Source organism: Cuculus canorus, chromosome 22 (genome assembly GCF_017976375.1).
Source record: "Cuculus canorus isolate bCucCan1 chromosome 22, bCucCan1.pri, whole genome shotgun sequence".
In the NCBI taxonomy this organism is placed as follows: Eukaryota; Metazoa; Chordata; class Aves; order Cuculiformes; family Cuculidae; genus Cuculus; species Cuculus canorus.
In genome coordinates this window covers 7,343,563-7,356,557 of record NC_071422.1, presented here as the reverse complement: position 1 = coordinate 7,356,557, position 12,995 = coordinate 7,343,563, and the positions used below count along the sequence as shown (strand labels likewise).

Below are 12,995 nucleotides of genomic sequence, written 5' to 3'. Positions count from 1 at the left end.
TGTCGCAATCCGCGAGACTCTTTGATCTGATTGGTTCAGGCCCTGCCGGCAGCCCATTGGCTCGTTTGACCACTGACATCGGCACGGGGGATCCGTTAGCCTCCCGTGTGCTCATTGGACCGTTTGACCCGCGGGAGGCGGAGCCAGGGCAGAGCGCGGCTCGCGATTGGCTGCCCGGGAGTCAATCAGGCGCGGGGACGCCCGGGATGCTTGATTCGGTACCGGGATGCTGTCTCGGTTCAGCCCCGGGATGCTCGCACAGTTCAGCCTGGGATGCTGGCATGGCTCAGTCCTCGGGATGCTGGCACGTCTCGGCCCGGGATGCTGGCACGGTTCAGCCCAGGATGCTGGCTCGGTTCAGTCCCGGGATGCTGGCTCGGTTCAGCCTGAGATGCTGGCATGTCTCGGCCTAGGACGCTGGCTCGGTTCATTTCCGAGATGCTGGCTCGGTTCAGCCTGGGATGCTGGCTCGGTTCAGCCCCGGGATACTCGCACAGTTCAGTCCCGGGATGCTGGCATGGCTCAGCCCCGGGGTGTTTCCTTCACTCCTTGCGAAATGAACTTCCCCGTGGCTTTACGTTTTTGAAACAAAAACCTGCTCCCGAGGGATCTTCTCCCCAAAGCCGTGTTGACACTGGCTGCTTCCACAGGCAGCAGGATGGAAGCCCCACGTTGTTTAGAAGGGAACCTGTCGAGATGCCAGCAGCAGTGAATGTTTCCACCACGAGGTGTCTCAGAGGTTAAAGCGCTGGAAGAAATTCGAGACTGGCTCTCCCTGCACACAAACAGCTGACGCTGCCTGGTTGGAAAGCCTCTGCCTGGTTGGGAAGCAACAGCAAATACTGAGAGTAAAGGGCTGGGTTTGCCTTTGTTCTGTCCTAAGGAGATATTAATTTTTAGCATCATATCACAGAATAGTGAAATAGTTTGGGTTGGAAGGGACCTCAAAGCCCATCCAGTCCCACCCTTGCCATGGGCAGGGACACCTCCCACTGGGTCAGGGGCTCCAAGCCCCATCCAACCTGGCCTTGAACCCCTCCAGGGATGGGGCAGCCACCACTGCTCTGGGCGACCTGTTCCAGGGCCTCCCCACCCTCACAGCAAAACATTTCTTCCTAAAATCTCATCTCAATCTTCCCTCTTTCAGCTTAAAACCTCATCCTCTTCCTGCCCTCCCTGATTCAGAGCTCCTCCCCAGATTTCCTGGAGCCCCTTTCAGTCCTGAAAGCTGCTCTAAGGTCTCCCCACAGTCCACCAAATAGCTTTGAATTTCCTCTGGGAGAGGCCAGGATACGATGACATGTTTTGTAATTGCAATATAAGCATTTATCCTGGGCTTGAAATCAAATAAACATTGATATCGCCATGAGGACTTGAAATAAAAATCACCTCTGGTAACATGAGGCAGATTGCTGTTTTCACACAATAGTAAACGCTGAGGAAGAATACATGAGATGTTCTCCCAAGGATGTCCCAGTGTAAATAACCATGTCTGAGACTGGAAACTCTTTGTGACAATGTTTGGAACAACTCTGTAGCGTTTATCCATAGTTCGTATTGATCTGGTTATCGTGATGTCTGGGGGGGGACTGTATACAAAGGCTTGTGGTGATAGGATGAGAGGCAACGGGTGTAAACTGGAGAGGGGCAGATTTAGACTGGACATAAGGAGGAATTTCTTCACTATGAGAGTGAGGAGGTCCTGGAACAGGTTCCCCAGGGAAGCTGTGGCTGCCCCATCCCTGGAGGTGTTCAAGGCCAGGTTGGATGGGCCTTGGAGCCCCTGATCCAGTGGGAGGTGTCCCTGCCCATGGAAGGGGGGTGGAATGGATGGGCTTTGAGGTCCCTTCCAACCCAAACTATTCTAGAATTCTATGTTACACACAATGGTTCAGCTCAATAGGGGCTGTGGCAAGAAGTGACAAAGGAACTCAAGACCCTGCCCTGCCCCAAAATATCAATATCTACTTAAGTGGTAACCCAAGTGCTATGACTCCTGAAGAATTTTCATACCATACAATCTACAAAGAGAACTGAGCCATGGTAAGAAGTGGTCCTTGACTGAAGGGATAAAAAGACCTGTACGAGGCCTTGGAAGAACACATGAGAGAGAGAATCAAGCTGACGCTGAGGTGTCTGAAGTTATGAATGTCTCTGCTGCCATTGAGCACAGGGTAACCTTCGGGAGAAAAAGGCGTGGATCCCAGCATGCGGCTGATTTAGATCATTTTGCCCTAAACTGTTTCCTCCTCCTCCAAACATAAACAAGAGACCAACAAGAGGAAATCTGCATTATGTCTAGATAATTAATTGTAGATTGCAGGAGGAAAGAGCAGCATGTGTCCAACTTGCTAATTAAGAATAATTACGCCATGAGGGTCTGTAAGTGTCCCGTGTACAAACAGTAAAATCACATGAACCGCAGTAACGTGTAGCACCACTACAGAAGCAATCAAATGTTGTCAAGAGATGCCGTGTCTGCATTCTCGGGGTGGTTTTTTCCCTAGAAGGAACCACTTTAATGGCTGTTTGCACACATTCAAGTCATGTCACAGAATATAAACACTCGGGAATTTAAATCCATTAGGAAGCAAAAGGGGAGTGGAGGGCGAGATGAGGGCAGTGAGTGTCCCGACCCTGGCGTGCGCTTGGAGAAACCTGCCTGGAACAGCAGGGATCTCTGCAGAAGGGTTTCGTTTTTCCAGGGCTCCACGCAGTTTCCTGAATACCTTTTGTAGAAGAAAGGAGGAAGTAAAAAGCCTACAGCAACATCTGCTACATGGAGCTGAGGGGCAGGATGAGAAGAGCGACCAATCGCTGCTGCAACAGCAATTCCGCTGCGCAGCCGAGCTCTTGGCAACTGTCCTGCGGCACTTGAAGACGAGTTCTCCTCTCTCTCCCTCCTGCACTGTTTTCACTCCCTGCTCCAGTACTGATTAAATCTGCTCGCCGAGAGGTTTTTCCTGTGTTCCATGACAAATCTGCCTGCAGGCCGTTTTTTAACCCAGATGAGTGAAAGCAATGCAGGGCCAGATAAGAGATGGTAGCGATAGGCAAGGAAATGCAGGGACTGAAAGAAGGGAAGGAGGGGTCGATTGTCTTTGCACAGTAACATCATTGATTTCAGTGGATATAATCTTGGCTCCTAGTGGCTAAAAGAGATCCAAATCAGGCTCGAGAATCTACAAATCAGGTAATATTGTACCTGCAGGGATGTCTGCTCTCTGAACTCTACTGCCACAACAAGCTCACAGTTCCGCAAGAGACACTGTTCTCTCAGCCTGAAAGGGTTAAATGTCAAGATATTCCATTTCTCTGAACTAAAATTAAGTTACTGAAATATGTTATGGAGCAGGAGTTTTGACTCCTCTGTCAAAATCCAAACTAGCATCGTAGTTACCTCAGAGATAAACGTCTCCTGTGGAAGAAGCTTTCAGCGGACCAGGGAGGAAGAGCAACAAGAAACCTCCCCGGCCATAGCCCCTCTTTTCCCTTTCCTTCTTCACCCTATCCTTCCCACGCTGGGCAATGCAGTGGGTGTGAAAGGTGACAGGGGGAATCTCTAGCCTCTTTACAATTCCTTTGCACTGCTTAGCAGGTACAAGAATGTTGCTTTATTCCTCAGAGACTGCTTTGTGTGATGGAGAGCTTGGTTGCTGAGACTGGATGGGTAAGACAAGCACTGGGCCTGAAAGACGAATTGATGGAAGCACTGAACCCAGAAGGAAATCTTATTATAACCTGAGAAGTGTTATATGCTGCTATAATAACGTGAGAGGTGTTATATGCCACTATTATAACCAGAGAAGTGTTATACACCGATATTAGAACCCAAGAAGCGCAACTACTTACCATTCACACTCATGCAGTTCCCACCGCCGTTGTAGCTGACCATCTCATTACCTTTAACACGTTTAACTTCACACCCTGGCTTCAAAACAGAGAGCTCCGAGATGGGGAAGTCCTGTGGCTCGGATCCCACAATCCATAGAAAGGCAAGAAGAGGAATCTGGTCTCTTGAACACTTGGAGAACGGTCCCCCTCTCCCTGGCTGCCCGTTCTCCCCTCGCCCAGCAGCAGCTGTGTTCTGCCGGTGGGCAGTGATGCTCGTACCCACTGTGTCTGCTGAAGCACACTTGAATATGCCAAGACTCTCTTCCAAGAGGCTCCAAGAGCCCATTGATTCCAGCGAAGTCAATTGGAGTTAAGGATGCCTACAGTGCTCAGCGCAGCTGTATGACAAAGCCATCGATCTGTGCATTTCCTGGAGTTATGGAGAGGAACAAGATGTGCATAACTAAAACGTGTCCTGCTGCCCTCCAGTTAACAGCTTCCATTTCTTCTATTAAGAGGATTTAAAATTTTGTCACAATAAATACGTGACAGGAATGGGAGGGAGCCGTTAAAGAGAACTCTGGTCTTCATTCTTAGAGATGAGATAAGCGCTCAACAGAAAACAAATAAATCAGCTCTGCGAAAACACCAGCAGCTCTGACCTGCAGCCCTGGTTAATGTTTGGCCATGCAAAGAATGTAAGTGGGGCAGAAAAAGCCAGTAGACTCACAATGCTGCATTTCATCCCACTGCCTCGACTTCCCGAAGAATTTAAAGACCGGCAATGTCTTCTCTGTGTATTTTTTTAAAATCCACTCTTATTTCCAAAACATAAACTCACACGAAAGGCTGGAACACTGGATAAGAAAATTCAACCCCCCTTTTTTTTTCCATAGCATGAAAATGGTGGAAGTATTTAAATAAGAGCTTTATTCCGCATTTGGAAAATGTGGTGTAGTCACAGCACAACATTCAAGCTGGTGTCAAAAAGCAAGAATTTATAAGCAGTAGCTTCTGCTAACTTGCACTAAAGGATCGAGAGGTCTCTGATCAGCTGAAATGGCCAAACGACTCCAGAGAGTGTTCATGTCATTTTGTAGTAGATTTCAGAAGACAAAGATGAAAGAAATGCTGCTACAGCATCAGGCAGTTGAATAGAGTTCCCAGCGGATTGTAAATCTGACGACCTGGCACCTATTCCAGGGGAAATTTGTGACCCGGAGCACACTTCAAGTTTGTAGAAGTCTAACAGTTCACTTTTTTTAACTAGCTTTGGCATCTTATCATGGCAAATAATACCCTCTAAACTTTATCATATCACAGTGCCACCAAAGAGCCTGAGACAACATCTCATGGAGGGCTCTCATCCCCCCCCTTTTGTCCTCTGGCTGCTCCGAGAAGACATGAACCCTTCCACTGTGAATCAAAGAAGTGCAGGGCTGTGTCGCAGGAAGGAAGCTTGGGAGGGTGGGAGTTTAGACATTCAGCAAGGCGAGAAAAGCAGATGAAGCAACAAAAGCAACGATGAGCGTTCTGCTGGCTCTCTGTGCTAACCCCCACCTGCAATCTGCTGTGGCCCAGAGGCATCAGAATCCCCAGGAGGTCCCTCAACTTAAATAACAACCCCAGGTCCTGAGTTTTGTGCTTCTGCCATAGACTTGCCCACAGCAGACCAAGTACAAAAACAAGCTTCAGAAATACCACAAGAAGCCGTGAATTGTAGATGGCGTCCTGATGATTTTTAAGGCTATGCAGTCAAAAAGACTGCGAGCCACCGAGCTCCAGGAGCACCAGCTGCCTGCAACACAGAACGAACTGCACGAGTCTGGATACTCCATCTGTTGGTCACTATCTGTTTAAATATTTCATGATGTGTGCAATTAAGTTTTTTTTCATCTCTGTTGACTCTGTGATTTTAGAAATCCAGTGTACTTCTAATGATCTGCGTGCTGGATTTCTATTTGCGTTTCCACAGGGTTGCACGGCGACAATGAATGAAAACAATTTCCTTCGTATTTATAACCAGAACTGATTTGGGGAGCCAAGAACTGCCATATTCGGTGTGCAAAGCCTGCTATCTGGCATGTTTGGAAACAAAACCCTGTGTTATTTAGACTCAGAAAGAAGATGCATAATAGATTTCTAATTATTGTAATTAGAATAAAAGCATGATTGCACTGAACTTAAATCCTGGTCCAAATTTCATATACACCCACAAAGCCATCCAAATAGAAATTAACTTCATAATTTATACCGGATCCCTCTAATCACAAAAAGACACTATTAATTATTGATGATGCTTGTATTTCTTCCCAGCTGACATCTTTTCACCCGCCAGTTCATGGAGTGCTTTGGGTAACACAGCGTGTACAAACCAGACCCCTCGGAGGTGGGGGACTGCTCTGCTCCGGTCCTGCCTGCGCGTAGAGGGGGAGGTTTTGGGATGCTCGGGTCAAGCAAAATTTGTTCGCACATGCCGAGATAGAATATTCTCTTTGGAGTTCAGCTTCCTCCTCTCATCCCACCCACCAGCCACTTCCTGACATTTCTCCTGCAGGCAGGGCAAAGCAACTGCCTTTTTTTTTTGTTCCTTTAACTCCTTCCCTTTTCCAACGGCTGCTCCTTCACTCATCTGTGGGAGGTGGGGGAAGGCGATGTTATCTCAACAGCAAACACAGCCCAGCAAGTCTGGGGCGAGAGGGGGAGTCCAGGATGAACACGGGCCCCTTCCAGCCCTCCTGCGTTTTTGTGTCTATGACTAAGCAGGCTGAATGCTTCGCTTCTTAAAACTTGGCTTCTCTCTTTCCTTGATCTTTGTTCATTTCCAGCCTCCTGCTCCCCTTTGTCCTCGCAGCCCTGGGAGATCTCACAGAGGCAGGTCCTGGATATCACCAGTGAACAGCAAATCCCACCAGGGTAACCAGCTCCATGTGCTGGGGGGACAAAGCCAGAGCAGCTCCAGAGCTGGGAGACAAACCCACCTCGCTGCTGGCCTAGGACTGCTCAATCCTTCCAGCCTGATGCGGCACCAAGAGGAGACTCCATAGAAATTGGTCCTACAGCTGGGTCGGGGCAATCCATGATTTCATTACAGGATGGGGATGATGCGATTGAGAGCAGCCCTGCAGAGAAGGACTTGGGGTGCTGGTTGATGAGAAGCTCAACAGGAAGCCGTCAATGTGTGCTCACAGCCCAGAAACCAACCGGGTCCTGGGCTGCATCCAAAGCAGCGTGGGCAGCAGGGAGGGAGGGGATTCTGCCCCTCTGCTCCTCTCTTGAGAGACCTCATCTGGAAGGTTGGAATCCTCAACATAAGAAGGAGATGGAGCTGTTGGAATGGGTCCAGAGAAGGCTACAAAGATGATCCAAGGGCTGGAGCACCTTCCCTACGAGAACAGGCTGAGAGAGTTGGGGTTGTTCATCCTGGAGAAGAGAAGGCTCCAAGGAGACCTTCTAGCGACCTTCCAGTACCTGAAGGGGCTACAAGAAAGCTGGAGAGGGGCTGTTCACAAAGGCTTGTGAGGATAGGACGAAGGGCAATGGGTATAAACTGAAGAGGATGGGGGTTTATACCCATCTGTACCTCCGGATGGGGGTACAACCTATGCAACAGCCATGGTTCTCAGCTCATCTTCCAAACGCTGTCCTCTTTGGATCATAGAATCACTAAGCTTGGAAAAGCCCTCTAAGATCGTCAAGTCCATCCATCGGCCCAACTTCTCCCTTACCTCATTGGAAAAAAAACAGGATTATTCACTGATAGAAATTTGTGTTTGACCCCAAACACGCAGCAATATGGTAACCTGACCACAGTTCTCTGTCGAGACCCCGAGCAGGAGCGGAGGATTGTGCGCCGAGCTCTCCGTGCGCACGGCTGGCGGGTTTTCCGGGTGAGCTATATTCGGCTGTGCATGCCCATGGGGATGTGGAAAGATCATTCATCCAGTTCAGTGCACCGCAGCCTTCCTCCGAGAGGAGTTTCATGGCTTCTTTTTTAAATGTCACTGTTTTAAAGACAAAGAGTCTCACACAGAATTGTGCAGCAGGTTATAATATGGGCACTCCGGGGGTAAATTAAAAAGCAATTCCAAAACAATACTGTGGAACAATCTTATCTTTCCCCTGCCTTATCTAGGCATTTATCTCGCTCTGTTCTAGTCATCACCGCATCATCTACATATTAGACAGTATCTTTTTTAGCCACGTTAATACATACACAGTTCATTTAAGAGTCAAAAGGCAGTCAGGTCTGAGCAGGCTGGGAACACCCTGCTTGAGTTCAAACGCTGTGTTCACAGCGATGCCTGCAGCACACACCAAGGTCTGTTCAAACGGTCCACGCTTGCTGCCGTCCTTTCATCTCTCTGCAGCAGCAGCTGAAGCCAACCTTGCATCAAGCATCGGCTTCAACAGCTCATGAATTGTTAAGGTTGGAAAAGACCTCTACGATCATCAAATCCAACCTTCAACACATGGTTGTGTTATGATCTGTTTTAACGTCAGGATCTATTTCTAACAAAATATTTTGTGTAGTGCTCTGAAAGCATTTCCAGTTGCACGTTGAAAAGTCCAAACATTTCCATCAATTCACTTATGAAATGAAATAAAGATGTTTATCCCCCTTAGCATGTTTCAATAAGTTATATAGAATTTTCATTTTATAGAATACTACGGGAATTCACAGCCCCAGGAAGTTCTAAAGGTGTTGTCAAGTCTTGGGACGCTACTGGAATTCTCAAGGTATTTGAGGTTAGAATCTTATTTTATTTGGAATGCCTGAGCATTTGCAGTTGTGATTACATGAAAATATAGGTTTAATTAAAACAAACAAACAAACAACTGCTAGCATGCACCTTCTAAAGTTCAGCCTAAAATTGTGAAGGCAGCGTGCTATAAAGAAACCAGGAGTCAAAAAGAAAAACCAAGTTTACTGTCCTTAAGGTCTTAATTCCTAAATCAGTCTCATTTTTTAAGGTCTTCCTCCTGACTTCTGAGTCCTTGGACCTCTCAACACGATTACTAATTGCTTAGGAAACATCAAGCTCACAGGTTTGGCCATTCAAAAAGCCCCAATTCTTTAAGAAATGTCACAAAAGAACTCATCAGCTGCAATTATTTTATACTTGAGGATGAGGATTAATGCGTAAATGAAAAGCGCTGTTCATCGCTTATTAAATTATTATATTAATTGTTTCCCTGTCATTCCTAAAGAGAGACTTGACAGGATTTCCTAAATGGATCCCAACGTTCTGTCTGGCATTTTAGGCCAGAAGAAGGACAGCGTTTGTGTAAGGACCGCTTCCTTCACCGCCGAAATGCAGCTGCTGCTTAATCCCACCCTTTAATCGAGCAAATCAGAGGAAGAGGAATCTCCGCTTCCTAGCTTTAAGAGAAAGTTTTAATTAGCAAGTTGATTATTTCAGTAGTCAGGAGAAGGGAACGCATTGTTCTTTGTGGGTGCTGGCTACGTTTGAAGTTGTTCACAATAAAAAAAAAGGCGACAATCTGCATCGAACGCAGAGTTTCAAATTTCTTCTTTCTAAGCCTGTGCCTCCCCATGGTTTGGAGGGATTGTTTGAAAGCATAAAAATGAGAGTCATCATTACAAAGCCTTAAATATATAGGTTTTAACCCTGAAAGGTTACACTGATTTTTGCTAATGCAACGTGGCCTCTCAGGTATTTCAGGTTAAACAGAAATGCAAATCTTCCTGGGATTAAGTCCTCAGAGTCTGCCGAAACAACCCTTGTATGAACTGTTCATCAACACCAGATGAAGGCAAATGCGGTCAAATATAAACCATCCATCCCAACATTAAAACCGTGGCCGGTTTGCAGTTGCACCAACAAATGTTAAATTAACGAATCAAATGACATAATGGGTCGTTCCTAAGCGGTACAGCGCAGGCACAACAAACAAAAACCAGATCCGTCTGTTCCCATGCCGATTCCAATAAAGGGGATAAAATGAATGTCCTGCAATTACTCCATGTTGTCTTCAAAACCCGTGGGCAGAGGCCCGAAATGGAGAGTGAATAGGCCCGAAGGGTGTGTTGAAGCCTTTCAGAGTGTTGGGTTTGGAACACAATGACTTTGTTTAGTTGTGGTTTGAACTGTGTTGAGCACCTTATGGAATAATCAAACACGCTCGTCAACGATGCGTTGGCTTCTGGAGCATTCATGAGTGGAAGCCACAACCATCCTGGTCTACACCAAATCAATGGATCCATCCCCGGGATAGCCTGGCGCTGGGGGTGAGGTGCGGTGTCATGGGAGCACAGTGGGATCACCGTGCTGTGGAGGTGCCGTGCCGTGAGTTATGGCAGTGCTGTGTGGGATCACCGTGCTGTGGAGGTGCCATGCCGTGAGTTATGGCAGTGCTGTGTGGGATCACCGTGCCGTGGAGGTGCCGTGCCGTGAGTTATGGCAGTGCTGTGGGGGATCACCATGCCGTGGAGGTGCCGTGCCGTGAGTTATGGCAGTGCTGTGGGGCATCACAGGCTTGGTGGCTCCACCTGGGAGCACCATGCCATGGAGGCAGAGATGCTACTCAGGAGCACTATGCCACGGAGCTGCCGTGCCATGATGCTTGGCAATGCCATTGTGAGAGCACTGTGCCATGGAAGTGCCGTGCCGTAAGGCTTGAGAGTTCTGTGTGGGAGCACCACACCACAGCGGTGCCATGGTGGTGCCGTGTGGGATCACTACGCCACATCCAGACACACCAGAGAGCTTCAGCTTGGCACGGCGTGAGGCCACCATGGCACCACAGCGGCCACCACCATAGGCAGGGGCGGGGCCAGGGGATGTGGGGAGGGATCAAAGATGCAGAGGCGTGGCCAAATGTACAGTGGGCGTGGCCAAAGAGGGCGTGGTGGGTATGGGGCGTGGCCTGAGAGGCGTGGCCTGAACAAAATCGAAGCCCAATGGACACAGGGGCGTGGCCAGGGTTGAGCAGGGGGTGTGGCCTGTTAGGACAGGGTTGTGTGAGGGGGCGTGACCAACAAAGAGGGCGTGGTCTCCCCGGTGTATATGTACAAGGGGCATGGCCTAAGCAAGGGCGTGGCCTTAACAGGACTGCAGCCTATGGGGATCGGGGGCGTGGTCTGGGATGAAAGGGTGTGGTGTGAGCGATGGGCGTGGTCAGTACAGCGAGGGGCGTGACCAGGACCGCAAGGGGCGTGGCCGGGGCGGCAAGGGGGCGTGACCGAAGCTGTGGGGGCGTGACCATGACTCGGAGTGGGCGTGGCCTTGTCCGGAGGGCGTGTCCTGCCCTGCCGGGGCCGGTGCGGGGTGCGCAGGCGTGCGGCGCATGCGCGCTGCGGCCCCGCGCCGGGCCGGTCGCTGCAGCTTTAAGCGGGATCGCGGCCTGGCGGGTCCGACCACCCCCCCGCCGCCCCGAGGCAGCTGCCGGGCCCCCCTCTACGTCCCTCCCGTCCCCGCACCCGCCTCCTTCCCCCTGTCCCGCAGCCGCAGGGCCGGCCCCCTCCCTGCGGCGCCCCCCGGAGGCGGGGGAAGGCTGAGAGGGAGCGACCCCCGCGCTGGGGGGGGCGCGACATGGCGGAGGCCAAGGAGGAGGGGCCCGGCCCCCGCGGCAGGGTGAGTGGGGAGCGCGGGGTCAGAGGGGAGGGGGCGGCGGGGGCGCAGCCTGGGGGGCCCTGACAGGCGCTCCCGCCGCCCGCACCGGGCACCCGCGGCCCTGGGCACCCACCCACCGCCCTGCCCTGGGCACCCACCGGCTGCACGGGCACCCACGGCCCTGGGCATCCCTGGGCCGGGCACCTGCATCCTCGGGCACCTACTGCTCGTCCTGGGCGTCCATGGCCCAAACACCCGCTGTCCCGGGCATCCACTGCCCCAGGCACTTATAGCTCAGGCACCTACCGCCTTCTCTGGGCACCCGCAGCCCAAGGATCGACTGCCCTGGGCACCCATCGCTCATCCTGGGAACCCACCGCCCTCCCTGGGCACCCACAGCCAAAGCGCCCACTGCCCCAGGCATCCATTGCCCTGGGCACTCATAGCTGAGGCACTCAGCACCCATCTTGGGCACCCACTGCCCTCCCTGAGTACCCACAGCCCAAGCACCCACTGCCCTGGGCATCCACTGCCCTGGGCATTCATAGCCCAGGCACACACTGTTGATCCTGGGCACCTACAGCCCAAGCACCCCCCACCACCTAGGCACCCACTGCCTGCCCTGGACATCTGTGGCCTGAACACCTGCAGGTACCCACTGCCTTCTCCAAACAGTCACTGCCCCAGACACTTATAGCCCAGGCACCCACACTACCCATCCTGAGCAGCTACAGCCCTGGGCACCCACCACCCCAAGCACCCATGGCCTGGGCACCCACTGCCATCCTGGGTATCCATCCTGGTCACCCACCAGCCTGGTCACCTATCACCCAGGCACCCTCTGCCATCCTGGGCACCCACTGCCTGGGACCCCCGGCCCAGCCTGTGGGACCAGCAGCTCTGCTGGTGGACGCAGAGCTCGCTCTCTGCAGGTCTGCCAGAAGGGGTGTCTTTGTGAGCGCTGCTGCCTTGCCAGGTTCCTTTAGTTGTGTCTTAGTTCTCCTTAGGGAGAGTGTCCAGATATCATATAAGTGTCTTGGCATCACTGAAATAATAAACTCACAGCAAATTAGGACCCGTCATCGCCGTCTGTCTCCTTGTTCCAAGCACTGTGTTCTTGCTGCTCATTTTAAATTTATTTCAGTGGTCCATGATGAGCCACGGTGAGTCAAGATGGGATTTTCATCTTGGTGCTGGGTGCTCAGGCTGCGAGCATTGTGTGAGGACCATTAGCCGTGTAAATCCTGAGCCTTGGTCCTTCGTTGGCATGGCTTGCTCTGTTACTACACGGGGCATCCACATCTACCCAAAGAAGTGCTTCATCTTTTAAACCAGTGGAAGGTTCTTGTGGCCTGTGAAGTGTCTGAGGGAGAATAACTTTTAAAGCAGTGCTCAAAATCATCTTGTAACAAGTCAAGTCCTCTTTCCTGTATGCGTAGCTTTTGATTGAAAGCTTTCTGCTAGGAGTGAGGGTAGGTCACATCTGGATTTGTGTGGAAGAGTCTGAAGTCCACAACACTCAGAGCTGTCCAGTTCTTTCTTCCCAAAGACAAAGAAGTTTTCCCATTCTCCAGCCTTGAGTAG

At 50.8% G+C, this 12,995-nt stretch overlaps 2 protein-coding genes across 5 annotated transcripts in view; one reads left to right on the top strand and one right to left on the bottom strand.

Moving 5' to 3' along the window:
* Window positions 1–8: 8 nt before the first annotated feature.
* LOC128854284 (uncharacterized) lies at window positions 9–4,439 on the bottom strand. The gene is made up of 2 exons (XM_054086286.1): window positions 3,853–4,439; window positions 9–818 (listed from the first exon to the last, which is right to left on the bottom strand). The coding sequence occupies exons 1-2, from the start codon at window positions 4,178–4,180 to the stop codon at window positions 523–525; spliced, it is 624 nt and encodes a 207-aa protein (XP_053942261.1). The 5' UTR covers window positions 4,181–4,439; the 3' UTR covers window positions 9–522.
* Window positions 4,440–11,145: 6,706 nt separating this feature from the next.
* The window catches only part of ZMYM4 (zinc finger MYM-type containing 4), a 44,338-nt gene continuing 42,488 nt past the window's right edge, over window positions 11,146–12,995 (top strand). For 3 of the 4 annotated variants that reach the window (XM_054086267.1, XM_054086265.1, XM_054086266.1), the window contains exon 1: window positions 11,148–11,432. Coding sequence is in view for 1 of the 4 variants with exons in the window: in XM_054086264.1 (XP_053942239.1) it covers window positions 11,391–11,432 (42 nt within the window). In the remaining 3 variants the exon portion in view is untranslated. Of the gene's footprint in view, window positions 11,433–12,995 lie in introns of all 4 variants that reach the window. The other variant, XM_054086264.1, reaches the window with a different exon arrangement.